We start from the raw sequence: 27821 nt of genomic DNA, 5'->3' as shown, positions 1-27821 counted from the left end.
TGGCGCAAAAACCATGACTGGGAGACATAGTGGAGTGGTAACGCGCGTGCAAGCAGTTGCTCCCATTGGCACTTGGGTACACTGCAGCATCCACCGAGGGGCTCTTGCTGCCAAGGGAATGCCTGTCAGCTTGAAAGACGTTTTGGACACTACAGTGAAGATGGTTAACTTTGTTAAAGCAATGATATGATATCGGCAGCGACCATGTAACGCTTTTACAGCATACGGAAGTGCGCTAATTATCAAGGGGAAAAGTATAGACACGTTTTTTGAATTGAGAGACGAGCTTAAAATTTTCTTTACTGACCATAATTTTCACTTTTCTGTTCACTTGCTATCTAACTGGGAGTCTCGTGAGTGAAAACATCCGAAGCTCATCAAAGGTAAACTATTTAATTTGATTGCTTTTCTGATTTTCGTGACCAAATTGCCTACTGCTAGCTGGACATAATGCTATGCTAGGCTATCGATAAACTTACACAAATGCTTGTCTTGCTTTGGCTGTAAAGCATATTTTCAAAATCTGAGATGACAGGGTGATTAACAAAAGGCTAAGCTGTGTTTCAATATATTTCACTTGTGATTTCCTGAATAGGAATATTTTCTAGTAATGTTTATGTCCGTTGCATTATGCTAATTAGTGTCAGATGATGACAACGATCCCGGACACGGGAAGGGTACTTACAACAGGTTTTAAGAATCTCAATGGAATTAATAATATATCATAGCCATATAATATAGGTTCACCGGTGCCAAGGCCCTGGGCGTTTGTGGGCCTTGGAGGTTTAAAGGATTGGTCAAAAATCCTATAGAGGAAATGCAGCATAAATGTAATATATACACGGAACAAAAATATAAACGCACTATGTAAAGTGTTGGTCCCATGTTTTATGAGCTGAAACAAAAAAATCCCAGAAATGTTCCATACGCACAAAAGCTTATTTCTCTCAAATGTTGTGCACATCCCTGTAAGTGAGCATTTCTTCTTTGCCATGATAATCCATCCACCTGACAGGTGTGGCATATCAATAAACTGATTAAACAGCATTAACATTACACAGGTGCACCTTGTGCTGGGGGGGCAATAAAAGGCCACTTTAAAATGTGCAGTTTTGTCACAGAACACAATGCCACAGATGTCTCAAGTTTTGAGGGAGTGTGCATTTGGCATGCTAACTTCAGGAATGTCCACCAGAGCTCTTGCCAGATAATAGAATGTTAATTTCTCTACCATAAGCTGCCTCCAACATCGTTTTATAGAATTTGGCAGTACATCCAACTGGCCTCACAACCACAAACCATGTGTAACCACGCCAGTCCAGGACCTCCACATCCGGTTTCTTCACCTGCGGGATCGTCTGAGGGGCGCTGGAGGGGTGCTGAGGAGTATTTCTCTCTGTAATAAATCCCTTTTATGGGGAAAAACTCTGATTGTCTGTGCCTGGCTCTCCAGTGGGTGGGCCTGGCACCCCCATCGCTGCACCCTTGCTCAGTCATGTGAAATCCATAGATTAGGGAAAATCAGTGAAATCTTCATCTTGCATTTATATTTTTGTTCATTAACGTATAATAATATATATAGGGCCTTGAAAAAGTATTCACCCCCTTGTTCCGTTATCATAATTTGTTGCCTAGAGCCTGAAATCACACACTAGATGTTTTCCATTGTTCTATACAGCCTACTCCAAATGTTTTCACCCTGACCATGTCTGTGCCCCCCTCCTTCTCCTACTAGGTGGCCTGCCGGAGAACTTCCCTGTGTGTAAGGAGCTGCTTATTCCCCCTGGTACCCAGAACTGTGGTGCTATACAACGCCAACAAACGCTTGTTCTGTCTCACCATCCACATCACAGGAGGCGCTCAAGATCCTCATCTTAGCGCCTTACTGGCTCTTCAACAAGACCGGTACTTACTCTATCCCTCCTTACAGGCAGAACACGCACACATACACCCCGAAAAAACATATACATGCATTCATGTGCATGGTCCCACACACACTCACAGTGAATTGAATTACAAATATACAGTACCAGTCAAAAGTTTGGACACACCTACTTATTCAAGGGTTTTTCTTTATTTTTTACTATTTCCTACATTGTAGAATAATAGTGAAGACATCAAAACTTATTTGAGCTGTTCTTGTCATAATATGGACTTGGTCTTTTACCAAATAGGGCTATTTTCTGTATACTACCTTGTCACAACACAACTGATTGGCTCAAATGCAATAAGAAGGAAAGAAATTCCACAAATTAACTTTTAACAAGGCACACCTGTTAATTGAAATGCATTCCAGGTGACTACCTCATGAATCTGATTGAGAGAATGCCAAGAGTGTGCAAAGATGTCATCAAGGCAAAGGGTGGCCACTTTGAAGAATCTAAAATATATTTGAATTTGTTTCACACTTTTTTTGGTTGCTATATGAGTCCATATGTGTTATTTCAAAGTTGTAAAAAATAAAGAAAAACCCTTGAATGAGTAGGTCTGTCCACACGTTTGACTGGTACTGTAAGTGCGAGCAGCAATGAACAGGGTACACAGGATGACAGAAAGGACACAAGATCAGTAGGATAAGAAAGCAAGCACTCTGTCATGTAGGAACATTCATCCTTTATGTGCAAACAGTGAACGCATTACCATGTTTATCTCTCAATACCACAAGTGGAGGGAGAAGGAGAGCTTTGTACACGTCTCTGTGTGTTTCCCTGCATTAAAGTCCCCAGCCTCTGGAAGCGCCACCTCTGGATTAACATTTTCTTGTTTGCTTATGGCCTTATACAGTTTGAGTGCGGTCTTAGTGCCAGCATCGGTTTATGGTGGCAAATAGACAGCTCTGAAAAATATAGATTAAAACTCTCTTGGTACATAGTGTGGTCTACAGCTTATCATGAGATACTCTACCTCAAGCGAGCAAAACCTTGAGACATCCTTAATATTAGATTTTGCTCACCAGCTGTTATTGACAAATAGACACAGACCACCTCCCCTCGTCTTACTGGAGGCAGCTGTTCTGCCTGGCCGATGCACGGAAAACCCAGCCAACTGTATATTATTAATGTCGTCGTTCAGCCACGACTTGGTGAAACATAAGATATTACAGTTTTTAATGACCCGTTGGTACTATAGGATAGTCTTAAACAGAGCTCATCCAGTTTATTCTCCAATGATTACACGTTTGCCCAAGGATGGATGGTAGAGGCAGGTTACCCGCTCGCCTACAAATTCTCACAAGGCACCCGGGCCTGTGTCTTCTGTATCGGGGTCTCTTCATGCGAATAACTGGGATTTGGGCCTGGTTCGGTATCAGCAGTAAATCCTTTGTGTCCGACTGATTTAAAGGAAAAAAATCTTTATCTAGTTTGAGGTGAGTAATTGCTGTTCTGATATCCAGATGCTATTTTCTGTCATAAGTGATGGTGGCAGAGACATTATGTACAAAATAAGTTAAACAATGCGAGAAATAAACCCCACACAAAATAGCACAATTGGTAAAACGGAAGCCATCTCCTCCGGCACCATTACATGACGTAGTAGTCCTCCTTAATTACGCTGTGTCTCGCTGTTTCTCTCTCCATTCGATAGACTGAGTATGACCTGAAGGCTACGCCTAATTGTTATATGCATGGCTTTCTCCCGATCAAACAATGAGTTGAACAGTGTTCTATCTCAAAGAGTTATTTGAAGCCTAAAAACGTAAGGTCGCCAGAGGACTGATAATGAGAGAACAAACAATATCGATAGCCTATAGAAAAATCTAGTTTAAGTTTATTAAGAAACAAATTATCCATTCCGGCCGGGAAAATCCCTCCTTTCGAGGTTGAATACCAAATGGCCAATAACCTATCCTCCTAAAAGCTTTAAGATAAGTTCAAGTTATGAACAGTAGCTTATTTCCCAAATATTATATATGAAGGTGTTATCCTAAAGTTGTTGTGACTTTCAAAAACAATAAGAATGTACGTTTTATAGGGGCTATATCATCGTATATCACAATGTTTTATGGGTACATAGTCACGATAGGACAAAGGTTGATATCGCCCAACCCTTGTTCCCTTGTTTATGTTTGTATAATGTTTGCATTATAAAATGACAGTAGGTGTCGCAGTTTCAATACTACTAAGCTGAAATGAGGCAGGGCTAAGGTCTCCTCTCCATTGACGTGACACTCACACACACTCACGAGTTGTTCTGTGCGCTGAGGCTTTTCAATCACTTCATGAAAATTGGCCTCTGCTTGCTTTGATGGATCAGTGTGTATGTCTCTAAATGTTATGTGGTTTCCAGGAAAGAACAAGGAACAGCACAAAGGTCAGGAGCATTACAGTTGTATAACGACCTGATACCTGATATAACTACTAGCTGATTCTAGGGCTGACCAACTCATTGATTGGCATTGAAAACATCTTAAGGGGGGGAATAAAGGAAAATAATGTACAGTTGGTATATTTAAAGGATACTACTGGGTATACAGAGTTTAATGTCGATTTTATAACAGCTCAGTAGATGTTCTATATGTTTTACATTTAGATATAAGTAATTTAGCGGATGCTCTTACCTAGAACAACTTACAGTTAGTGCATTCATCTTAAGATAGCTAGGTGAGACAACCACATATCACAGTCGTAAGCAAGGACATTTTTCCTCAAAGTAGCAAATTAATTAGCAACGTCCGAGCTAGTAAGGGGGAAAAGAGTCATGTGTGAGTGCTAGTTTGCGAAAGGCTTTTAATTTTTTTTTATGTACCTTCCAAAGACCAGTGTAATGCCCCAACCCTGTGGGCATTCTGCCCCTGAACAGCAATTAGTTGGTCTACATTACAATGAGACATGTCCTGGGAGGCACTGTTCCAAGCTAAAAGACTCATTCTCGTTTTAGAACAATGTATTGACCCACCCAGTCCAGAACCCAGGCATGCTGCCCCAGTCTTTTTTGCTCCCCTAAGCCAGCTCTCAGCAGGCCCCTGAAAGAGACAGACCCCCACACTCCACCCTGCCAAACTGTGTCAACCAGCTTAGTTTCAGTCAGCTCTCTCTCTCCTCCCTCCCCCTCTCTCTGTGCTCTGTGTCCACTCTCACTGCACGGCAATTTACTCTGATTTGTCCCGCGGTATTGATGTCATAAGTGTCAGACAGCCAGTAAACCCGGTCACACAGCCCCTTTCCTAGCCCATGACCAGCCCATGGCACCAGGCCCCAACACCACACACACACACACCGCTCGCCTCCTGGACCAGATTTCAGCTCTGCAACTAACTTGCTGTTGCGTATAGAAAATGGAATCACTGTGTCAGTCTATGCTTGGGAACACACACACATTGTGGCTGTGAGATCCTTACACTACAACGTTTCATATTAAGGCAACGTTTCATATTACACTTCTATTCCAATTCTGTTGACTGGTTGTAACTTTGTAACTACACTGATAAAGGTTTCATCACAGCTACTCTCTTGGCAGTGTCTTGCAATGTTTGCTTTCCTTAAAATCAAGGATTACTTTTTCTCCCCCACTGACTTGACATAGTCCTCCCTCTGAAAGAAGTGTTTTTAGCAAAGTCTTTCTTCCAATCAAAATGGTTTCCCTTGTAACCACTCACTCTGTTTGCTGAATACAAACAAAGTAGGAGCCCCTGTGCTTGCGCACACACACACACACACACACAGAGTGTCCGGCTTCGAATAAAATTAAATAAAAAGCCTGCCTCCTAAAAATGATGTTAAACCAGTCATCTAATTATGCATCATTTCTCACTTCTGGCATTATCATCATATAGTTTATGTTGGGTGAGCAAGGCATTGACAGCCATGAACCATTGGCCTTACTGCTTCTTCATTCCCACTTGATGGTTTAACTCCTTTCTTTATGGATATATATACACTGCTTAAAAAAATAAAGGGAACACTAAAATAACACATCCTAGATCTGAATGAATGAAATATTCTTATTAAATACCTTTTTTCTTTACATAGTTGAATGTGCTGACAACAAAATCACACAAAAATTATCAATGGAAATCAAATTTATCAACCCATGGAGGTCTGGATTTGGAGTCACACTCAAAATTAAGGTGGAAAACCACACTACAGGCTGATCCAACTTTGATGTAATGTCCTTAAAACAAGTCCAAATTAGGCTCAGTAGTGTGTGTGGCCTCCACGTGCCTGTATGACCTCCCTACAACGCCTGGGCATGCTCCTGATGAGGTGGCGGATGGTCTCCTGAGGGATCTCCTCCCAGACTTGGACTAAAGCATCTGCCAACTCCTGGACAGTCTGTGGTGCAATGTGGTGTTGGTGGATGGAGCGAGACATGATGTCCCAGATGTGCTCAATTGGATTCAGGTCTGGGGAACGGGCGGGCCAGTCCATAGCATCAATGCCTTCCTCTTGCAGGGACTGCTGACACACTCTAGCCACATGAGGTCTAGCATTGTCTTGCATTAGGAGGAACCCAGGGCCAACCGCACCAGCATATGGTCTCACAAGGGGTCTGAGGATCTCATCTCGGTACCTAATGGCAGTCAGGCTACCTCTGGCGAGCACATGGAGGGTTGTGTGGCCCCCCCAAAGAAATGCCACCCCACACCATGACTGACCCACCGCCAAACCGGTCATGCTGGAGGATGTTGCAGGCAGCAGAACGTTCTCCACGGCGTCTCCAGACTCTGTCACATGTGCTCAGTGTGAACCTGCTTTCATCTGTGAAGAGCACAGGGCGCCAGTGGCGAATTTGCCAATCTTGGTGTTCTCTGGCAAATGCCAAACGTCCTGCACGGTGTTGGGCTGTAAGCACAGAACCACTCCTGCAGAACCACTCCTTTATTGGGGGTGTCTTGCTAATTGCCTATAATTTCCACCTGTTGTCTATTCCATTTGCACAACAGCATGTGAAATTTATTGTCAATCAGTGTTGCTTCCTAAGTGGACAGTTTGATTTCACAGAAGTGTGATTGACTTGGAGTTACATTGTGGTGTTTAAGGGTTCCCTTTATTTTTTTGAGCAGTGTATATCTATCTATATATATATATATATATATATATATATAGGTCAACTCTTTCCCTGGCCCGGGTTGCAGACCTGCTACTGAGAACTATAGGTCTATTTGACCCGTTCCACATACATACCTAGTGTACATTGAGAACATTTATACTGTTTTTTTTATTGAGAGTTGAGAGTTAAAATTATTATGACAGCAAAATGTCAGAAAGGTGCGAATTGAACTCGGTCCAAGAAAATGTCGGTGTGCAAGTGTCATGTTGCAGCAGGTCACCTACACCTCATGTAAAACACCACTGAATATTTCCCCTGTTTCCTGCTGGTCTCGTTTCACCTGGTGAACCTTCACGCCTTGATCACACCAACGACATCATTGCACAAAATGGTATGCAGCCTTATCTGGATATGTGTGCAACAAAAGTTCAACATTCACCTTCTGCCACCATTTCTGTCAAGTATACAGTTTGATAAATACGTTCGATAAATCCAACGTATGCACCACACAGAACACGCTGCATCTGCTTCTGCAGCGCAATGCTGCGAGGCAAACGCAGCGTTCCATTGGCCACGAATGTACTTCTGGTGTACTAAAATGCAATGACGCTGTCGGTGTGATTGAGGCGTCACCCACGTAGTGACTGACACGCCATAGGCCTTTTCACACTGCATTGTCCTTAGCCCCGGGATATCCTTATCCCAGGGCCAGTCAAAGCCTGGGACTATCTTAGCTTGTGTTCACACAAGCAGGTCTAACTGAAACCAACGGTCACTTTTCTGGAGTAGAATATTCAAATTAGATATTGATGGAACTTTGTGATTGGCTAGCCCTGAAAAGTCGGTGCTAACCCTACTCCAGAGCAGGGCTAGCTAGACCTGGGCTAAGGTTGGTGCTAACCCATTTTAGAATCTGCAAGTGTGAACACTCTCTAAGCCCTGTGCTAAAAGCTCCCTTAGGCCAGGACTAATGAGACTCTTAGCCCTGGACTAAATGCAGTGTAAACGCGGTTCATGTAATCTCTGAAAGCCCCCAAAACGTTCCTTTATCAACCCTCACCAACAGCCCCAGTTTCACATTATGTGTGTGTGTGTGTGTGTACTGTGCTCCTTCAGCATAGTAAGGGGGGATGTAAACTTGAAAGCATCCTTCATCTTCTCACTCCCCTAGGACACAGGTCTGGTAAGTGTATTTGTTTAGTTTCACAAAGAGTGGGAAGATAAGAGAGGAGGAGGAGAAAGTTGGCGCTGGCCTTCCAATGAACTCGCCGGGGACTTTGCTCGGTGGGGTCATCCCAAGTTCAGGCCTGGCGCTGGCTGCAGAGCGCAATGCGGCGCGGCGGAGGGCCCGGGTGTGTTTACACAGAACCCAGCCTCCTCTAGGGAGCTCCCTCACACTGCCTGTAACACAAACCCACTTCCATCAGGCACCTGCTGGGTGGAAGGGGGAATAGGGGAGGAGGGGAGCCTGGCTGGGCAGAGACAGGTCAGCGCTGGGGGAAGACGGGGGTGGGAAGGCACTTCATTCCACTCCACTCCAGCTGACAAATGACTCGCTGATGTATTGGCCAGATGGATGAGGCAGGCGCTGTGTAAAATCAGTTCTCTTCTCTCTCTATCTGTCTCCCCCATGTCTCTCTAATTAAGCTGTGGGGATGAGATCCCCACAGCTACTGTAGAAATGTTTCACTCTGTGAGCTTGGGCACTCATATGTGACACTCATTTTTACTGTCTTATAATATTGCCACTCACCAGCAGCACATCTCAGGGATCACTGGTAAACAGTGTCAAGTCTTTTGGTCATTATTTGACAAGGAAAGAAATAGGGCTTGGAATTTTCAGGGACCTCACAATACAATATTATCTCGATACTTAGGTGACAATACGATATCTATTGCGATTCTATATGTATTGCTATTCTATGTATTGCGATTCAAAACTGAGATTTTATTGCGATTCGATGTTCCAAACAAATAGAAGATGGAGAACAAGCTATGGAAAGAGAAAAAAAATAGTTTTGGAACAGGTATGGCCGACTAACGCTAGCAAACGTTAACTAAATAGAATTTATTTATCGATAGTTGAAGTCATATTATCAATATAATATTGTCAAAAATAATATTGCTATACTCTACTGTATCGATCCCTCCCCATCTTTAGAAATAAATTGTTGACATTTTCAGTATGAGTTAGATCAGAGATGGGCAACTGGATGCGGCCTTTTAGCTCAGTTGAGGTCTCAACTTACTGTTGCAAGTTAGAATAGTAGAATATACCAGGTACAATTTGGAAATTTGGTTATGCATTAGCAGTTTTTCTCTTGTTATGTCAGTCACTGATAGTCACTCAATTATCCCATGTCAGCTAACATTTTTTAGATTGGTAAGTTAGCTGGACGCGCGACTATCTAAATTTAGTAATCATGGTCTAATTACCGGCCGGGCGCCACTATTGATTTTGTTAGTCCAGCTCACTCATGTATTTAAGAACTGCAAACATTTCTCTCCACCCTATGGCATAATTTGTAAAATTGCAGGAAATTGGCTGTAAAACAGCAAATGTTCCTATTTGCCCCATGGCAAAATGTGTAGAATTACAGCAAACTTGCTTTAAAACTGCAACATTTTCTCTACTCCCCATGGCGAAATGTGTAGAATTGCACAAAATGAAGTCTAAAACCAAAACAATTTACTCTGCTGTCAAGGGTGCTGCTAAAATCTTTTACTTACAACTGCGTTTTCTCGCAGAGAAACTGCGGCCCCTCATGATGAATTAAGAAATTTTTGTGGCTCCCCACCCCCATCAAAGTTGCACATCTGGTTTTGTTGGATGGCTTATTTGTCTTGTTGAGTTAGTATTTTTATAAGTTTGAAAACGAGAGAGCCATCATGCCTGTGTGAATTGAAAGGTATTTGACTGAGATAAATGAGAGCCATTCATCATTCCACTGCAAGGCTGAGTCTGTGCAGACTGGAATGGCCAGCCAAAGTACACACTCAGCCAGAGTGCCCTGTGTGAGGGCTGCACTGGTCTAATGGCAGGCTACCTAGTGCATGGGCGCAACGAGCTGTACTGTGTGGTCAACCTGAATCAGATTAGACTGCAGTGATAAAAGGTACATATTTTGACTACCTTTAAATCCTTTATGAATATAGAAAAAAAGAAGGGGGTTCCAAACTGAGCCCTGAGATACACCTTTTCTAAGAGGTGATACATAGACTTGATGCTGCATTTTCCAAGACTATTTCCAAATACTGCAATATAATATTGCAATACAAGCTTGAAATGAAGTGTGCTGTAATGCTTTCTATATAGCCTACCCTGTGAGTTTGTTCCTTCTCCGTAGTGTTATCTTGAAGGGCCACCATACTTTAGCTAAACAGTTGTTGTTATGCTAGCTAACAAACATGAGTATGTTAGAGTTGTAGCTAATAAACCCGAGCTGTTTATAAAGAACTATGTCTCATTCTTTCAACACAACATTGACAACGAGGATAGCTATTCCTGCACCCGTCATCACCACCTACTGTATCTCTCTGCCTCTTCCGGACCTCTTTCAACACAACAGGTGAGAAAGAGTCATTCTAGTAAGTATATCTTCTTGCAGGGACCTTGTCGGATGGGTGGAGCAAGACCATCAACAACCGACATCAGAGCAAACAAGAGTACATTCGTTACCAGGGAGCCACCAGCGGAGAGCATCTGGTGGCCTGGAATCATGGATTGGCTCATGGTATTTACTATTACAGTAATAATGTAGTGCTACTGATAATAATGTAGTAATACCAACACTGACTGTAGCTCGTATTTCACTTTAATATGGGACTTGCATTTTATTAATCTAACATCAGATAGTCACAGTGGATCTATAATCTGTCAGAATGTGTAGTGCTGATCAGAGTCCCATTGTGCTGTTTGCGAGGAGTCACACCTGGTTCTTCTCTGGTGTTCCACAGGTATCATCAACATTTTGACCAGTGTCATCACGTCCACAGTGGAGGGGGTGAAGACCGAGGGAAGGGTCAGTGGCTTGTTCTCAGGCTTGGGGAAAGGCCTGGTTGGTATGGTAACCAAGCCGGTGGCTGTAGCCCTGGACTTTGACTCGGAGCCAGCACAGACGGCGCGAGACATGTCCAGCCTCAGTAACCACAGGTGCTTAAACCCAGGGAGACAACATATGTCATTAAAACATCCTTATAATGAGGCAGATTCAGACGCCCCTTTGCTGCTATAACAGCATCCAGTCAGCTGGGAAGGGTTTCCACTAGATGTTGCTGAGGGGAATTCCATGGGACTTCCATTCAGCCGCAGGGGCATTAGTGAGGTCGGCAACTGATGTTGGGCGATTAGGCCTGGCTCGCAGTCTGCGTTTCAATTAATCCCAAAGGTGTTCAATGGGGTTGAGGCCAGGGTTCTGTGCAGGCCAGTCAAGGTCTTCCACAACAATCTTGACAAATACTTTCTGTATGGACCTCACTTTGTGCATTGGTGCATTGTCATGCTGAAACAGGAAAGAGCCTTCCCCAAACTGTTGCCACAAAGTTGGAAGCACAGAATCGTCTAGAATGTCAGTGTATGCTGTAGTGTTAAGATTTCCCTTCACTGGAACTAAGGGGCCTAGCCCAAACCATGAAAAACAGCATCAGAATCATTATTCCCCCTCCACCAAACTTTACAGTTGGCAGTATGCATTCGGGCAGGTAGCGTTCTCCTGGCTACCTCTAAACCCAGATTTTTCCGTCGGATTGCCAGATGGTGAAGCGTAATTCATCACTCCAGAGAACGCGTTTCCACTGCTCCAGAGTCCAATGGCGGTGAGCTTTACACCACTCCACTTTACACTACACCACTCCACGCCGACGCTTGGCATTGCAAATGGTGATCTTAGGCTTCTGTGCGGCTGCTCAGCCATGGAAACCCATTTCATGAAGCTCTTGACGAACAGTTCTTGTGCTGAAGTTACTTCCAGAGGCAGTTTTGAACTCGGTAGTGAGTATTGCAACCGAGGACAGACAATTTTTTGCTAGCAGGACTGTTTTGCTAGCACAGACTGGAATATGTTCCGGGATTCATCCAATGGCATTGAGGAGTGTACCACCTCAGTCACCGGCTTCATCAACAACAATGTCGTCCCCACTTTGACCGTACGTACATATCCCAACCAGAAGCCATGGATTAAAGGCAACATCCTCACAGAGCTAAAGGCTAGAGCTGCTGCTTTCAAGGAGCGGGACACTAATCCGGATGCTTATAAGAAATCCCGCTATGCCCTCAGATGAACCATCGAACAGGCAATAACACATGATTCCATATGTGTTATTTCATAGTTTTGACATCTTCACTATTATTCTGCAATGTAGAAATTGTAAAAAATTAAGAAAAACCCTGGAATGAGTAGGTGTGTCCAAACTTTCGACTGGTACTGTACATAATTTGAAGAAAAACATAATTGTGGCAATTCATATCTTGCAGTAAAACTGCAAATAAGATTTACATTTCAAGAGAAGGCAGGTTAAATGTTAAGGCTTTAATGTTCTTTCACTTCGAAAATAGTCTGGATCATATAGTCCTAGGCCTAGACGATAACCAAAATTACTAACAATGCACTGAATTCATATAACTTCACAAATGTAAATTGTAAAGTCAAATCCTTCTTGCTTATGATAGTCCATCGTATTTGATGATGACTTCCAATCCTGAGTTAACAGTGAATTTGTTGGTGACTGTAGAGTCCAATCCGAGATCCACTGACTTTATATGCAGTCTGTGGTGGCGGGGGCAGGCATGGTTGCATGTCTCCTGAGCTGTTTTTGCTGTCTCTTTGTGCTCCTCTCCTCTTCCCACCTCTGTACACCGCTCTGGTAGAGCTGCCGCCAGGTGGAACGGTTGGCAGCAGCATCCTCCAGGTCTGTGGGTTCGATGTTGCACTTCTTCAGCAACATTTTTAGCTGGTCCTTGTAGTGCTTCATCTGCCCGCCTACAGACCGCCGGGCAAGATGTAGCTGGCCATACAGGATCTTCCGCGGCAAGTGCTCCTTAGATATTCTAATGACATGCCCAAGCCAGCACAGTTGGTGTTGGGTGACCATGGCCTCCATACTCTTGCAGGTTGTCTTAGCAAGTATTGCACCAGGTGATTAGCACAGGGTTGCACCAGGTGATTCCCAGGATGCGCTGCAGGCATCTTATGTGGAATTGCTTCACAACTGTAAAGTGTGGGGATGCAGACAGCTTGATAGACAGTGACTTTGGTGGGAAGGTTGAGATCCCTGTTTTGGAAGACCCTGCATCTGAGTTTCCCGAAGGAAGCTGATGCTTGCTTGATGCTATTTTGAATTTCGAGGTTGTTGCTGCCCAGGTATTTGAAGGACGGAACTATTGCCATTGATTTGTGTTCAATGGTGAAGACCGGCATGGTGCGTGGAAGACTTCCACCTCTGTCTTGCTGGTGTTGATAGACAGGCCCATCTTGCTATAGACCCTCACAGCCTCTACAAGGATGGACTGAAGGTCTTCCGGAGTGTGGGTAACAAGAGCACAGTCATCAGCATACTGCAACTCAAGAACCCGCTCCGTCAAAACCTTGGTGGTTGCTTGGAGCCTCCTGATGTTGAATAGGTTTCCATCCAGCGTGAAGTCCACCGCAACACCACTGCTGTCCTCAAGATCCTTGTGGAGAAGCTGGGTGACACATAGGAGGAAGATCTTAGAGTACCGGTGCCTTCACACACCCCTGCCTCACACCGACGCTTACTTCAAAGGGCCCTCCTATAGCCACCCAAGCCATCATGGAACTGGCAAAGGATGTTGACAAATTTGTCTGGACAGGCAAATGTTAGTAGAATGACCCATAGTAGTTCCCTGCTCACAGTGTTGAAGGCCTTGGAGAGGTCCTGATGTTGTTCACGGCACTTCACCTGGAGTTGCCTTACTCCTGTTCTTTCTGAAGCCGCATTGTGACTCTGCCAGCAGTTTCTCTGTGATGTTGCTCACCAGCCTGTGTAGCATCACCTTGGCCAGGACCTTGCTGGAAAAAAACAGAAGGCATATCTCCTGGCTGTTGCTGCAGATGGACTTGTCACCCTTGTTCTTATAGATGGTGACAATGTTTGCTTCCTGCCACTGTTGGGGGACGATCTCAAATCAAATAAAATGTATTTATATAGCCCTTCGTACATCAGCTGATATCTCAAAGTGCTGTACAGAAACCCAGCCTAAAACCCCAAACAGCAAGCAATGCGGGTGTAGAAGCACGGTGGCTAGGACAAACTCCCTAGAAAGGCCAAAACCTAGGAAAAAACCTAGAGAGGAACCAGGCTATGTGGGGTGGCCAGTCCTCTTCCGGCTGTGCCGGGTGGCACATGTCAGCAGGACGTCATTAGTGTCAGAACGTCTCACTATGACGTAGTCAATCAGGTGCCGGTGTTTGGAGTATGGGTGCATCCATGATGATTTATATTTGTTCTTCCATTGGAACAAGGTTTAGTGACAATGAGATTGCTAACATAGTGCGCATCACAATCTCATTGACCTGGCCAACTCCATACCTACTCAGCACTCCACTCCATATCCTGTTGTTCTGTCCCACCCTAGTGTTGAAGTCACCCAGCAGAAAGATCTTGTAATTCCTGGGGATGCGGTGAAGGGCCTCATCTAGTGACTGGTAGAAGCAGTCCTTTGCCTCATTTTCAGATGGTAACGTTGGTGTGTGCTTCTACACCTGCATTGCTTGCTGTTTGGGGTTTTAGGCTGGGTTTCTGTACAGCACTTTGTGACATCAGCTGATGTAAGAAGGGTGTTATAAATACATTTGATAGATTGAATTTGATTGATATGCACTGAGAAGAGTAGCATAACACATCTTGGCTAGGGGGATACGGAGAGATATGAGTCTTTCACATATTCCAACAGGTGTTTCAGTGAGGCTTGGTAGGAGTATGTTCTTAATTGCCATTCCCACACCGTGCCGATGTTGTCCACCAGGAGGGTAACCTTTCCAGAAGGAGGTGTAACCTTCTCCCACAATACCGCAATGAATTTTCCAATCTGGGAGGTACATTTTTATAAGGTATTAATTCATTTCGCTGTGCATTTTCGATGGAATCAAGCCATTTAGAATGTATCAGAGGCCACCAAAATATAGGTAGTTTGGCAAAAATTATATAACCCAAGGGGCCAAACTCCTCTGGAACCCCCCATCAATCTAAACATCAATCTCAACCCCCCCCCCCCCCCCCCCCCCACCCCCCACCCCCCCCTCCCGAGCACTACACAGCTGATTCAAATAATCAAAGCTGATGATGAGTTATGTATTTGAATCAGCTGTGTAGTGCTAAGGCAAAAAAACTAATCGTGCACCCAGGGGGGGCCCAGGACTGAGTTTGGGAAACCCTGACCAAACGTAGCCGGCGTTTCTTTCTTTCTGGTCCTGACAAGAAAACAATACTGTCAGTTGAGGTTCTCTTCTGTACTGTTCAACCAGTCAAGCAAATGTGGAAGAGGAGTTACGATGGAGTGTCGCCTTGTTAACGTCCAAAAGTGGAAGTCGCGTCACAGGCTCTCTTTTCCTTTCCCCTGAAAACCAGATGCATCCGGTTGTAAGATGCCCCGCTAAGGGTCGAGCAATTGTTAAATTCGACATAGAAAGGGTTTGAATCTTGCGATTGGTGCAGGGTTTCATCTATTTCTTCAGGATTTTGTGTGACCTCTCCGAGACCCCCTTGTGCTGTGAGAGGCTGCAATATAAAGCTCTGCTTGGAGACCAAAATTCACACATACTGCTGTGTGTGCGCACCAACTAAATCCACCAGATGTGCTTGTAAATGCCACCTGCTGTTTTTAAAGGGGTCGGCTGGCTCGACGCTGGGTCAAGCCTCTCCCCCAATTAGACTCTATAGCGGCGCGGCAGGGCAGGTAACGGTCCTCACAGCCACTCTCTTTAACTCACACATACACACAGTGTGACATCTACTGAGTGGGCTCAGCACTGTTACAGTGGAGCCTTTCTCTGCCCTCAATTTCCAGCTCTCACTGGTTTTAAAGCCACAGGCAGGTCATATTACACAGGCGGTCTGGGAGTTCAAGCCTTTTGTTCAGCATTTGCGTACAGTGTGTGTATACATTAGGCAGGCCAGGCAGACGGTACTATTTGTGTACTTTGAATGGTAAAGATAACAGATGGCACTCATGCGTGTCTCTGTGGGAGGTGTGTGGGGAGGGGGGGGGACACGTGCATGTATAGGCTTGTTGACTATGAAAGGGTGTGTGTGTTTCTGTGTCTGCATTTCTGTGTGTGTGGGAGGTGTGTGTGCTCGCATGTGAGGGGTTGATTAGTGACGCGGGTGTGTGTGTGTGTGTGTGTGTACAGGGAAAGCGAAGAGACCTGCAGATGAACTGTTTCTGTACTAGCGAGGCGCTATTCAGGAGAGGAGGGGAGGTATGGGAGAAGAGAGGGAAAGGACAGGAGTAGAGAGGAGAGAAAGGGGGGGATGAGGGAGGGGGAATCTGAAGCGTGCCTGCCACAGTGTGTCCACGAGTTCAGCCAGAGTTCACCCGAGAGAATGTGCTAGAATCATGGGTCACAAAGGACACTCTGACCACTCTATCACACCCACTCATAACACACTCACACAGGTAGAGACTAAACACACACACACTTACGTTTTCACACACACATTTATACTTACACTCTCACTTGCACATACCAACAGACTTGCATAGTCTCACACACACATATGCTCCCCCCGACACTACCATGCCTATTAATCAAGCAGTGATATTGATGTGATACCATCGCGTACAGAAGAAAAGCTGTGAAATTATCTAAGGGAATGATGGGGAGTTTACAGACAGTTCTCCCTACTGTAGTTGAGTTTCTCATCACATAACCTTCTTCACTGTGGCCATTGGCGTGGGATTTTAGAGGCCCTCCTGTTGGCCGCAGTGAATTTTCTTTGCTGTTTCAAAGCAAATTTCCTGCAATTCTACACATTTCTTCATGTGGCGGAGAGAAAAGTGTGCAGTTTTAAATCTAATTTCAATGGCTAATTTCCATGGCTTATGCTATGAGGGACTCAAACATTTTATAACAAAATCAACGAGGGCCCGGTGCATGACATGACAAAAATACTCCTGAATGCATCATTTTTGAAATTATAGATTTTCCCTGACTGTCTAGCTTTTATTTCGTTGATTGTTAGTTCTAATAGATGGTCTTATTTAAAAAAATATACATATATATATAAGCTCCATTCTCTTTTCTACATACTTTATATCTGGTTTGTCATTTAAGTTTACACTGAAAACGTCCCCCCAAAAGTATATAGATTTGTACTTCATTTTCACCGGTTGGACATAGGCAGTCCGGAAAAACACTTAGACAGCCCGCAGTACATGAAGCTCTCTCCCTTTACCCTCTGTATGACTGCTCAGACCACGTCTCCAGGAACACACACACACCAGGAAACAAACAAGTCAATGAGAAGCAGAAGTTGTTGGATGATCTGCGCTCCCCTGCTCTCCTGCCCTGCTCATGAACCCCCCCCCCCCCCCCCACACACACACACACACACACACACACACTCTCACTCTCTCACTCACTCACTCACACTCCCCTTCCCTCGGTCCTGGCAGCCCTCTAGAGCCAGCTCAATTACAATTCCCAAACAAAGGGGGAGAGAAGCACTCCTCACACCCCCTCAGCACACTGTCAACCCAGTCCCAGACATTCCTTCACTACAAATACACTACACTGCAATGAGGAGAAACAGAACATTAGACCCACATTTTCAAAACCCACAAATGGGAACTATATACAGTCATAATTGACCTAGGTAGCGTTGTTGGTGATCTGTTAGAGATGTTATTCATTTATTATCCAATGTCCAGAGTCATGGCATCAGATTTAGACACTTATTCAATCTATTCAACTGAACCAGGGCAAAATCTACAGTATGCACAAAGCAAACACAAGTTCACCTATTCTCTTTCTATCCCAACATTGAAAATGAGCATGACAACGGCAGAGATTTGACAGTGAAACCACAGGGATGGAAAGTGAGAGGAGAGGAATTGTTTTATTTTGTCAACCCTGCGTAAGAAATACCAGACAGACATGCTAATGAGGTGTCTCGCCACAAGCCATCTACACACTGGTACGGAATGTGTTTTAGCATGATCACCATTCCACATCTCTAAGAGGATGGGGGTTATTCCACCAGCATTGCAAGTTATACACTTCTGTATCTTCTAGACCAGGTATTCCCCTAGGGGTACGTGCAATTCAATTCAGAGTTGCAGAGAAAAAGCCATATCTCAGACTGGCCAATAAAAATAAAAGATTAAGATGGGCAAAAGAACATCCCGGACTCGCCTCTTCACTGTTGATGTTGAGACTGGTGTTTTGCGGGTACTATTTAATGAAGCTGCCAGTTGAGGTCTTGAGGAGTCTGTTTCTCAAACTAGACAGTCTAATGTACTTGTCCTATTGCTCAGTTGTGCACCGGGGCCTCCCACTCCTCTTTCTATTCTGTTTAGAGCCAGTTTGCGCTGTTCTGTGAAGGGAGTAGTACACAGCATTGTACGAGATCTTCAGTTTCTTGGCAATTTCTCACATGGAATAGCGTTCATTTCTCAGAACAAGAATATACTGACGAGTTTCAGAAGAAAGTCTGTTCCTGGCCATTTTGAGCCTGTAATTGAACCCACAAATGCTGATGCTCCAGATACTTAACTAGTCTAAAGAAGGCCATTTTTATTGCTTCTTTATTTAAACAACCGTTTTCAGCTGTGCTAACATAATTGCAAAAGGGTTTTCTAATGAAAAGGCAATTAGCCAATTAAAAACTTGGATTAGCTAACACAACGTGGCATTGGAACACAGGAGTGATGGTTGCTGATAATGGGCCTCTGTACACCTATGTAGATATTACATAAAAAATCAGCTGTTTCCAGCTACAATAGTCATTTACAACATTTATAACTTCTTAGGGATAGCGGGCAGTATTCGGAAGTTTGGATGACTGAGGTGCCCAACTGCCTGTTTGGATGACTGAGGTGTAAACTGCCTGTTACTCAGGCCCAGAAGCTAGGATATGCATATAATAGAAATAGAAAACACTCAAGTTTCCAAAACTGTTAAAATAATGTCTGTGAGTATAACATAACTGATATGGCAGGCAAAAACCAGAGGAGAATCCACCCAGAATTTTTATTTTTGAGCTCACCACTCACTGTAATGGCTGTCTATGGGAAAATCAATGGAATACCTCCCAGATTTCAGATTGCAGGCTTCCAGTAGAGTTTCAGGCTTGTTTTTTGAAAAATGAGCTAGAATTTGAAGGTTTTCGAGGTGGCTCCCATTTTGGCTGTAGTATTGTGGCGCACGTGGATGAGGGCGTGCGCTTCGTTATTTATCTCCGGGAATGAACATACTACTCTTAAATTGTATTGTTTATTTACATATTAGGGTACCTGAGGATTGATTAGAAACGATGTTTGACTTGTTTGGGCAAAGTTTATTGGTAACCTTTGGGATTCATTTGTATGCATTTTGAATGAGGGAAACCGGTGGATTAATGAATCAAGCGCGCCAACTAAACTTACTTTTCTGGGACTTTAAGAAGGACTTTATCGAACAAAATGACCATTTGTTATGTAGCTGGGACCCTTGGGATTGTAAACAGAGGAAGATCTTCAAAGGTAAGTGATTTATTTTATCACTATTTCTGACTTTCGTGACGCCTCTGCTTGTTAGGAAAATGTTTGTAATGCTTTTGTACGCGGGGCGCTGTCCTTTCACCGTAAAGTCTTTTTGAAATCTGACAAAGCGGCTGGATTCACTTCTTGCTGCTACCCATCCCTTTAGCGGGATAATTGTCATCAACAACCGCTGAATTGCATAGCGCCACTTTCAAATAATATTACTAAAAATATTTATATTCATGAAATCACAAGTGCAATATAGCAAAACACAGCTTAGCCTTTTGTTAATACACCTGTTGTGTCAGATTTTGAAAATATGCTTTACAGCGAAAGCAATCCAAGCATTTGTGTAAGTTTATCAATCGCTCGACAAAACATTATGTACACCTAGCATCAAGTAGCTTGGTCACGAAAAGCAATCAAATTAAATGTTTACCTTTGATGATCTTCGGATGTTTTCACTCACGAGACTTCCAGTTACACAATAAATGTTCCTTTTGTTCCATAAAGATTATTTTTAATATCCAAAATACCTCCGTTTGTTTGGCGCGTTATGTTCAGAAATCCACAGGAAAGAGTGGTCACGACAACGCAGACAAATTCCAAATAGTATCCGTAATGTCCACAAACATGTCAACGTTTTTTATAATCAATCCTCAGGTTGTTTTTAAAATATATAATCGCTAATATATCAACCGCAACTCTCTTTCTCAGTAGGAGAGGGAAAGGCAATGGCTGCCCAAACTCTGTTGCTCCAAGCAAAACGCTGCTGGCACCCGGCCATACAATGACGCGATGTTGTCTTTCTCGCTCATTTTTCAAAATAAAAGCCTGAAACTATGTCTAAAGACTGACACCTTGAGGAAGCGATAGGAAAAGGATTTTCCTCAGGGTTTCGCCTGCAATATCAGTTCTGTTATACTCACAGACAATATTTTGACAGTTTTGGAAACTTTCGAGTGTTTTCTATCCTAATCTGTCAATGTTATGCATATTCTAGCATCTGGTCCTGAGAAATAGGCCGTTTACTTTGGGAACATTATTTTTCCAAACATAAAAATAGTGCCCCCTAGCTTTGAGGTTAACAAGAAGTTAAGCTTTTAAACGATGTAAGACACTCGTATTTTCATGAATGTTTAATATTACGAATTTTGAATTTCGGGCTCTGCAATTTCACCGGATGTTGTCGAGGTGGAGCGCTAGCGGCACGCCTAGCCCAATGTCTACACTGTATTTCTGATCAATTTGATGTTATTTTAATGGACAAAAAAATTGCTTTTCTTTCAAAAACGAGGACATTTCTAAGTGGCCCCAAACTTTTGAACGGTAGTGTATATTGTCTTTTAACCAACTATACCTCTCTACCATGCATGCCATAACAAAACACACTTGAGCCTAATGCTGTTCAGTGTTCATCTTGCCCAGACCACACTTCTTTCTGCCCAATCCCACCAATAACCCTAGCCTCCTAGGCACTTGAGAGAATGGGAGAAGTGTGTAACTAATACAGCACAAATTCCACCCAGCCTTCTAGATGGCATAGTGGAGTTATTAGCATATTGCATATGCATGAATTATCCATCCGATCCTCTCTGAACTACATGAAGTGCCTATGGCCAGGGGCAATGTGGGAGACTGGGCAGTGCTGTCTCCTGGAGGAAAACGGCTGGAGTTGGTTAGTGTGTGTTTTTGTGCTGGGCTAGGGCCTGAACTCCTGGCTGCAGGCTGGTCCTCCTCCAGGCCCCTGAGCCTGAACCAAAGCTACACTGCCATTCTAGTCGACCTGGCTTGTCCTAAGCTATTCACACTGATATGAAGCTGTTGAGCTGTGGTTTTTCCCCCCAATTTTTCACCTGTGGCTGACATCGGCCGGCGCCTCTCGCCGTCTCTTTGTCCACACACACCCACCTACCTACCCAGCCAGCCAGCCAGAGGAGCCCTACAGCCCCCTGGTTCCCGGCGCCCAGCCTTCCCACAAGCTCCCATTCCACCTTAGCAGCGGCTCCAGCTGCAGACATCCTGGAACCTGTCTCGCCCCAAGAAAAGCAAACCCCCGCAGCCCAGCCCAGTAGAGCAGAGCAGCACAGTGCCGTCTTTGTAAATTCACTGAGCCCCATTGGTCCCTAATCAAAAGACTGCAGCCCGGGAAGATTCAAGCCAGATGTGGGAATTCCAGCCGGGCCTGGGCTGACTCTGGCAGCCAGGAAAAAAAGGGGGTGATGAGGGGGGGAGGGGGTCGTCTGAAGGGGAAGTGAGACCAGACCTGGGCCTGGCACCGGCCGGCTGGCACTAAGGCACTGTGTGACCTCTTCACCTCTCAACAGCCTCACAGGTCCTTTCCAGTCGGAATCAGTCTCAACTAGTGCTCTATATACCACCTTACGCACTGTGTTGAGCTGCCATGTTGACCTAACATATTGATACTCTGTATTTGACTGCTATGTAACGCTGCTGTGCTAAGCTGTTATGTTGATGCTGTGTATTTGGTTAAAGCTGCTATGCTGAGCTTTTCTTATATTGATCCTCTGTATTTAGCAGCTACACTGACCACTGCTGACGATGCTCTGTGTTCCCATCCTGTGTTGAAGGTTGAGAGTGCTGCGGGTGAGGAAGCCGCGCTGCTGTAAGGGACCCCAGGGCCTGCAGGCCCGCTCCTCCTCCACCCAAGCCGACGGACAGTAGCAGCTCTTCCACCTCACTGACAACATCCACTCTGAGTTGTGAGTCACACTCCTGCTCTGAGCTCCCAGAGTTAAGCCACTATCTGGCCAGTCACAGTGGCCAGTGTGTGCAGGATTTTGTTTCCAGCCCAGCTCTAACACACTTGATTCATCATAGTATTTCATTTAGACCACGATGAGTTGATGAGTCAGGTGGGTTAGTGATGGGCTGGAATAAAAGCCTGCTGAAGGTGTTTGAAAAAGACAGCTGAAGGTTTGGAGAAATAGCCATCTCTGATTAATATTGCGTCACATGGAAAAAAGTTTAGTTATATTTCGAATGAAATGTACGTTTAAGTTCATTAATACATATTTAGTATTTCTAGAGTGAGAAAGAGACATGAAATCCCTGGCACAGACGGGGCACTAGCCTGTATCCAGTATCTCTGCTGGGCCTGAGAGCATTTGTCACCTCACAGGCTAATAAATCCAGAGAGCCAGCAGAACCCTGTCTCTAGCCCCTTACCTCTGACCCTAGAGGTGTTAACCAGCCAAATGCTCAGCTCAGCCTCTGGGCTTTCTGGCCCACACTTCACTCTTCCAATGGGACTGCTGCTCACACCATGTTTGTTTACGTTAGCATGTGTGTGCATGTATTTTACACGGCTCATGCATCTGTGCTAGGGTATGTGGCAGGGTCTACAGACAGTCACGGACGACAAAGGGAAAACCAGACACGTCGCGGACACAGACGTCTTGCTTCCAGACAAGCTAAACACCTTTCTTCGCCCGCTTTGATGATAACACAGTGCCACCGACACGGCCCGCTACCAAGGACTGTGGGCTCTCCTTCTCTGTGGCCGACGTCAGTAAGACATTTACACGTGTTAACCTTCGCAAGGCTGCCGGCCCAGACGGCATCCCTAGCCGTGTCCTCAGAGCATGCGCAGACCAGCTGGCAGGAGTGTTTACGGACATATTCAATCTCTCCCTATTCCAGTCTGTTGTCCCTACTTGCTTCCAGAAGTCCACCATTGTTCCTGTACCCAAGAAAGCCAAGGTAACTGAACGAATTGACAATCGCCTCGTAGCACTCCTGTCATAATGAAGAGCATTAAGGACTCCCGAGTGGGTCAGCGGTGTAAGGCACTGTATCTCAGTGCAAGTGGCGTCACTACAGTCCCTGCTTCAAATACAGGCTGTATCACATCCGGAACGTGATTGGGAGTCCCATAGGGCGGCGCACAACTCGCCCAGCGTCGTCCAGGATAGGCCGTCATTGTAAATAAGAATGTATTCTTCATTGACTTGGCTAGTTAAATGTTTTATTTTAGTTTTTATTGTCAAGGGTAATATCACCTCTACCTTACCTGACACCCTAGACCCACTTCAATTTTCTTACCACCCAAATGGATCCACAGACGATGCAATCGCCATCGCACTACACACTGCCCTCTCTCATCTGAACAAGAGGAATTCCTATGTAAGAATGTTGTTCATTGACTATAGCTCAGAATTCAACACCATAGTACTCTCCAAGCTCATCATTAAGCTCGAGGCCCTGGGTCTGAACCCTGCCCTGTGCAACTGCGTCCTGGACTTCCTGACAGGCTGCTCCCAGGTGGTGAAGGTAGGAAAAAACACCTCCACTTCGCTGATCCTCAAGGATGCGTGCTCAGCCCCCACCTGTACTCAGGATGCGTGCTCAGCACCAGCAGTGGCGTAGCCATGCCCTTCCCAACAGAAGCCTATGGTAAGGCTTCCACAACCCTATAAGAACTCTTCTGTAGTGTTAATACAATTATTAAGACCATAATTCATTATTATTTCATTTATTTATGCACATTCTAGCCTATAATGTCCAAGAATTATGTATTTGTTTTACTTTTTCCCTCAGAAACAAAAGTATTTACTTTGCTAATATTGCTAAGGATTTTCATAGGTTGCCACAATGCTAAATCAGTCTCATTTTCCCTAACCTCCTCATAGGTTCATGTGAAGAGCGAGAATCTTGCTGTGAAAATCTCTCAAGAAACCAACTATGCCAAGAGACTTTACTATGAGCAGCAACTTATGAGACTGAAGACTGCATTATATTGCACTCATAAATGACTCATGTAAAGAGTGGCACATACACATATTCTTCCTGTTTCTGCCCACTAAAGTATGGTCGTCTTTAATTGGTTGCGATAACGTCTGAAGATATGATCCACTAGGGCAGTGGTTCCCAAACTTTTTATAGTCCCGTACCCCTTCGAATATTCAACCTCCAACTGTGTACCCTCTAGCACCAGGGTCAGTGCACTCTCAAATGTTTTTGCCATCATTGTAAGCCTGCCACACACCATACGATACATTTCTTAAACATAAGAATGAGTGTGAGTTTTGCCACAACCTGGCCCGTGGGAAGTGACAAAGAGCTCTTATAGGACCAGGGCACAAATAATAATATAATAATCAATAATTTTGCTCTTTATGTAACCATCTTACATACAAAACCTTATTTGTTCATCAGAAATTGTGAATAACTCACCACAGGTTAGTGAGAAGGGTGTGCTTGAACGGATGCACATAACTCTGTTGGGTTATATTGGAGAGAGTCTCAGTCTTAAAGAATTTCCAAAACAGCCTGTGCCTGTATGTAGTTTTCATGTTAGTGAGGGCCGAGAATACACTCTCACATAGGTAGGGGGTTGCAAAGGGCATCAGTGTCTTAACAGCGCGATTTGCCAAGGCAAGAAACTCTGATCGAGTCCAGAAATCTGGCTGTGGCTTCTGATTTAAATTCAATTTTCACAGAACCGCTTGTCGTAATTTCAGATATCAGTAAGTGGACTGGAGGCACGTCATCATGCAAGCGGTCAGACAAGTGAAAATTATGCTCAGTTAAAGAAAACTTTGAGCTCATCTCTTAAAAAAAACGTGTCTATACTTTGCCCCTTGATAATCAGCGCACTTCTGTATGTTGTAAAAGCGTTACATGGTCGCTGCCCATATCATTGCAAAATGCATAAAATACACGAGAGTTCAGGGGCCTTGCTTTAACAAAGTTAACCATTTTCACTGTAGTGTCCAAAATGTCTTTCAAGCTGTCAGGTATTCCCTTTGGCAGTGAAATTAGGCTACTCAGGTGAGGAAATAATCGGGTCCGGATTGGCCACCGCTGCACCGCTTCAGTAGCGCAACATAGTTTAGACTTAGAGGGGCCGATATCCCAAGAAGCACACAATTTTAACAGTACTTTTTTTTTGGCAAACGGGTGTTTTAATGACTAATGTATTTTTAGAGCACAATATGATGAATGTAAGATGGTGCTGGAGCAGAAGGCAGATGATTTACGTGCCACCAACCAATTGTGTTTTTTTGTTCGTTTATCTGCAGTGTTTGTAACTTATTTTTGTACTTATTTTGTACATAATGTTGCCGCTACCGTCTCTTATGACCGAAAATAACTTCTAGACATCAGAACTGCGATGACTCACCACGGACTAGCAAAATCCTTCTTCTTCTTTCACGACTCTGACGAGCCCGAAGCGGAGGATATACGGCTCCCTCGAGAACAGACCCCGACCCCCGTGATCTGTGTGAAGAGGAGGCAGAGAAAGAGGGGCTGCCTTCTGAGAATTCGAAGGCGATCGAATAAACCCCGACTTCCCTCAATTCTGCTAGCAAATGTGCAATCTTTGGACAATAAAATTGAGTTATGTGGAAGATAAACACTACCAACGGGACATTAAACACTGTAACATCTTATGCTTCACGGGGTCGTGGCTGAACGTTGACAATATCAACATACAGCTGCTGTCTGGTTATACGATGTACCGACAGAATAGAACAGCGGTGTCTCGTAAGACAAGGGGCGGCGGACTATGTATTTTTGTAAATAACAGCTGGTGCACTATATCTAAAGAAGTCTCGAGCTATTGCTCGCCTGAGGTAGACTATATTATGATAAGCTGTAGACCACACTACCTACCGAGAGAGTTCTCATCTGTACTCTACGTAGCTGTTTACATACCACCTCAGTCAGAGGTTGGCACTAAGACAGCATTGAATGAGCTGTATTACGCCATAAGCAAACAAGAAAACACTCACCCAGAGGCGGCGCTCCTAGTAGCTTGGGACTTTAATGCAGGGAAACTTACATCAGTTTTACAAAATTTCTATCAACATTAAATGTGCAACAAGAGGAAAAATAACTCTGGACCACCTATACTGCAGACACAGAGACTCATACAAAGCTCTCCCTCGCCCTCCATTTGCTTACAAGCAAAAATTAATGCAGGAAGCACCCGTGACTAGATCAGTAAAAAAGTGGTCAGATGAAGCAGATGCTAATCTACAGGAGGACTGTTTTGCGATCAAGATTGTTTGATCACGCTCTCCGCAGCTGATGTGAGTAAGATCTTTAGACAGGTCAACATTCACAAGGCCGCAGGGCCAGACGGATTACCAGGTTGTGTACTCCGAGCATGCGCAAACCAACTGGCAAGTGTCTTCACTGATATTTTCAACCTCTGCCTGTCTGAGTCTGTAATACCAACATGCTTTAAGCAGACCACCATAGTGCCTGTGCCCAAGAACACTAACGTAACCTGCCTAAATGACTACTGACCCGTAGCACTCACGTCAGTAGCCATGAAGTGCTTTGAAAGGCTGGTCATGGCTCACATCAACACCATCATCCCAGAAACCCTAGACCCACTCCAATTTGCATACAGCCCCAACATATCCACAGATGATGCAATCTCTTGCACTCCACACTGCCCTTTCCTACCTGGACAAAAGGAACACCTATGTGAGAATGCTATTCATTGATGTTACGGATACAGGTATCCTGTGTCTGTGTGTGTATCCTGTGTGTGTTTCCTTTCTCTCCTTCTCCCCTCACAGGTGAAAATCATCACTCCCCAATCAGTCAACAATCAATCATCAATCAGAAGACACACCTCCTCCTGTTTCCTACCCTATCACAGTTCCTTTCCCTTGGTTTAAAAACCCCATCAGTTGTTTGCTCTAGAGCTCAATCTCTCTGTAATTGCCATGTATGTAGATCTCTCTGTTTCACTCGCTTTGTGTCTTAGACCTCTCTTTTGTTTGAGCACCTCCATAGCACTTTGTCATCACCTGTGAGTATTGTTTTTGCTTATGGTGTTTGCTGGTGGGAAAAGGGGAAACCAAGACAAGTCGCCCATGGGCATACACTACCCGTAGGTAAACTTAGTTAAATACAGTAGTTAGAACTGGGCGGACCACCCACTGTCTTTTTGGTTAGTTAGTTAGCTGTTGTTAAAATAGGCTAGTCTAGCTTAGGGGTGTTTTGAATACTTATTGTTTCTTTCCTTGGGTCCAGCTCAGCCCCTTTTCCTGCTCCCTCCATTACCGTGTGTTTATAAATAAACCTTGAGTTTGACGGTAGATTTCAGTTGTCCTGGTTATTACGTTCACACTTTTACTTTTGTCACAAT

General features: G+C 44.3%; 1 protein-coding gene across 1 annotated transcript; it reads left to right on the top strand.

Annotated features, from left to right (window-relative positions):
* The first annotated feature begins 13 nt into the window (after positions 1 to 13).
* On the top strand, positions 14 to 27771 carry LOC110532125 (intermembrane lipid transfer protein VPS13D). The gene is made up of 9 exons (XM_090185799.1): positions 14 to 37; positions 282 to 383; positions 1736 to 1762; positions 1854 to 1905; positions 10599 to 10724; positions 10948 to 11143; positions 22282 to 22413; positions 23038 to 24106; positions 24343 to 27771. Exons 1-7 carry the CDS (start codon positions 14 to 16, stop codon positions 22373 to 22375), a joined length of 621 nt encoding a protein of 206 aa, XP_090041925.1. The 3' UTR covers positions 22376 to 22413; positions 23038 to 24106; positions 24343 to 27771.
* The last annotated feature ends 50 nt before the right edge of the window (positions 27772 to 27821 follow it).

Source organism: Oncorhynchus mykiss, chromosome 9 (genome assembly GCF_057628025.1).
Source record: "Oncorhynchus mykiss isolate SJ-2025 chromosome 9, ASM5762802v1, whole genome shotgun sequence".
NCBI classification, from domain to species: domain Eukaryota; kingdom Metazoa; phylum Chordata; class Actinopteri; order Salmoniformes; family Salmonidae; genus Oncorhynchus; species Oncorhynchus mykiss.
The sequence above is the reverse complement of the archived record's forward strand: the minus strand, read 5'-3'. Positions and strand labels throughout refer to the sequence as shown.

Coding starts and splice junctions, on each gene's coding strand:
- LOC110532125 (XM_090185799.1), top strand. CDS start 14: ATGACTGGGAGACATAGTGGAGTG. Junction 1,906..10,598: donor CTGGCTCTTCAACAAGACCG/GTACTTACTCTA, acceptor ATCTTCTTGCAG/GGACCTTGTCGGATGGGTGG. Junction 10,725..10,947: donor GAATCATGGATTGGCTCATG/GTATTTACTATT, acceptor GGTGTTCCACAG/GTATCATCAACATTTTGACC.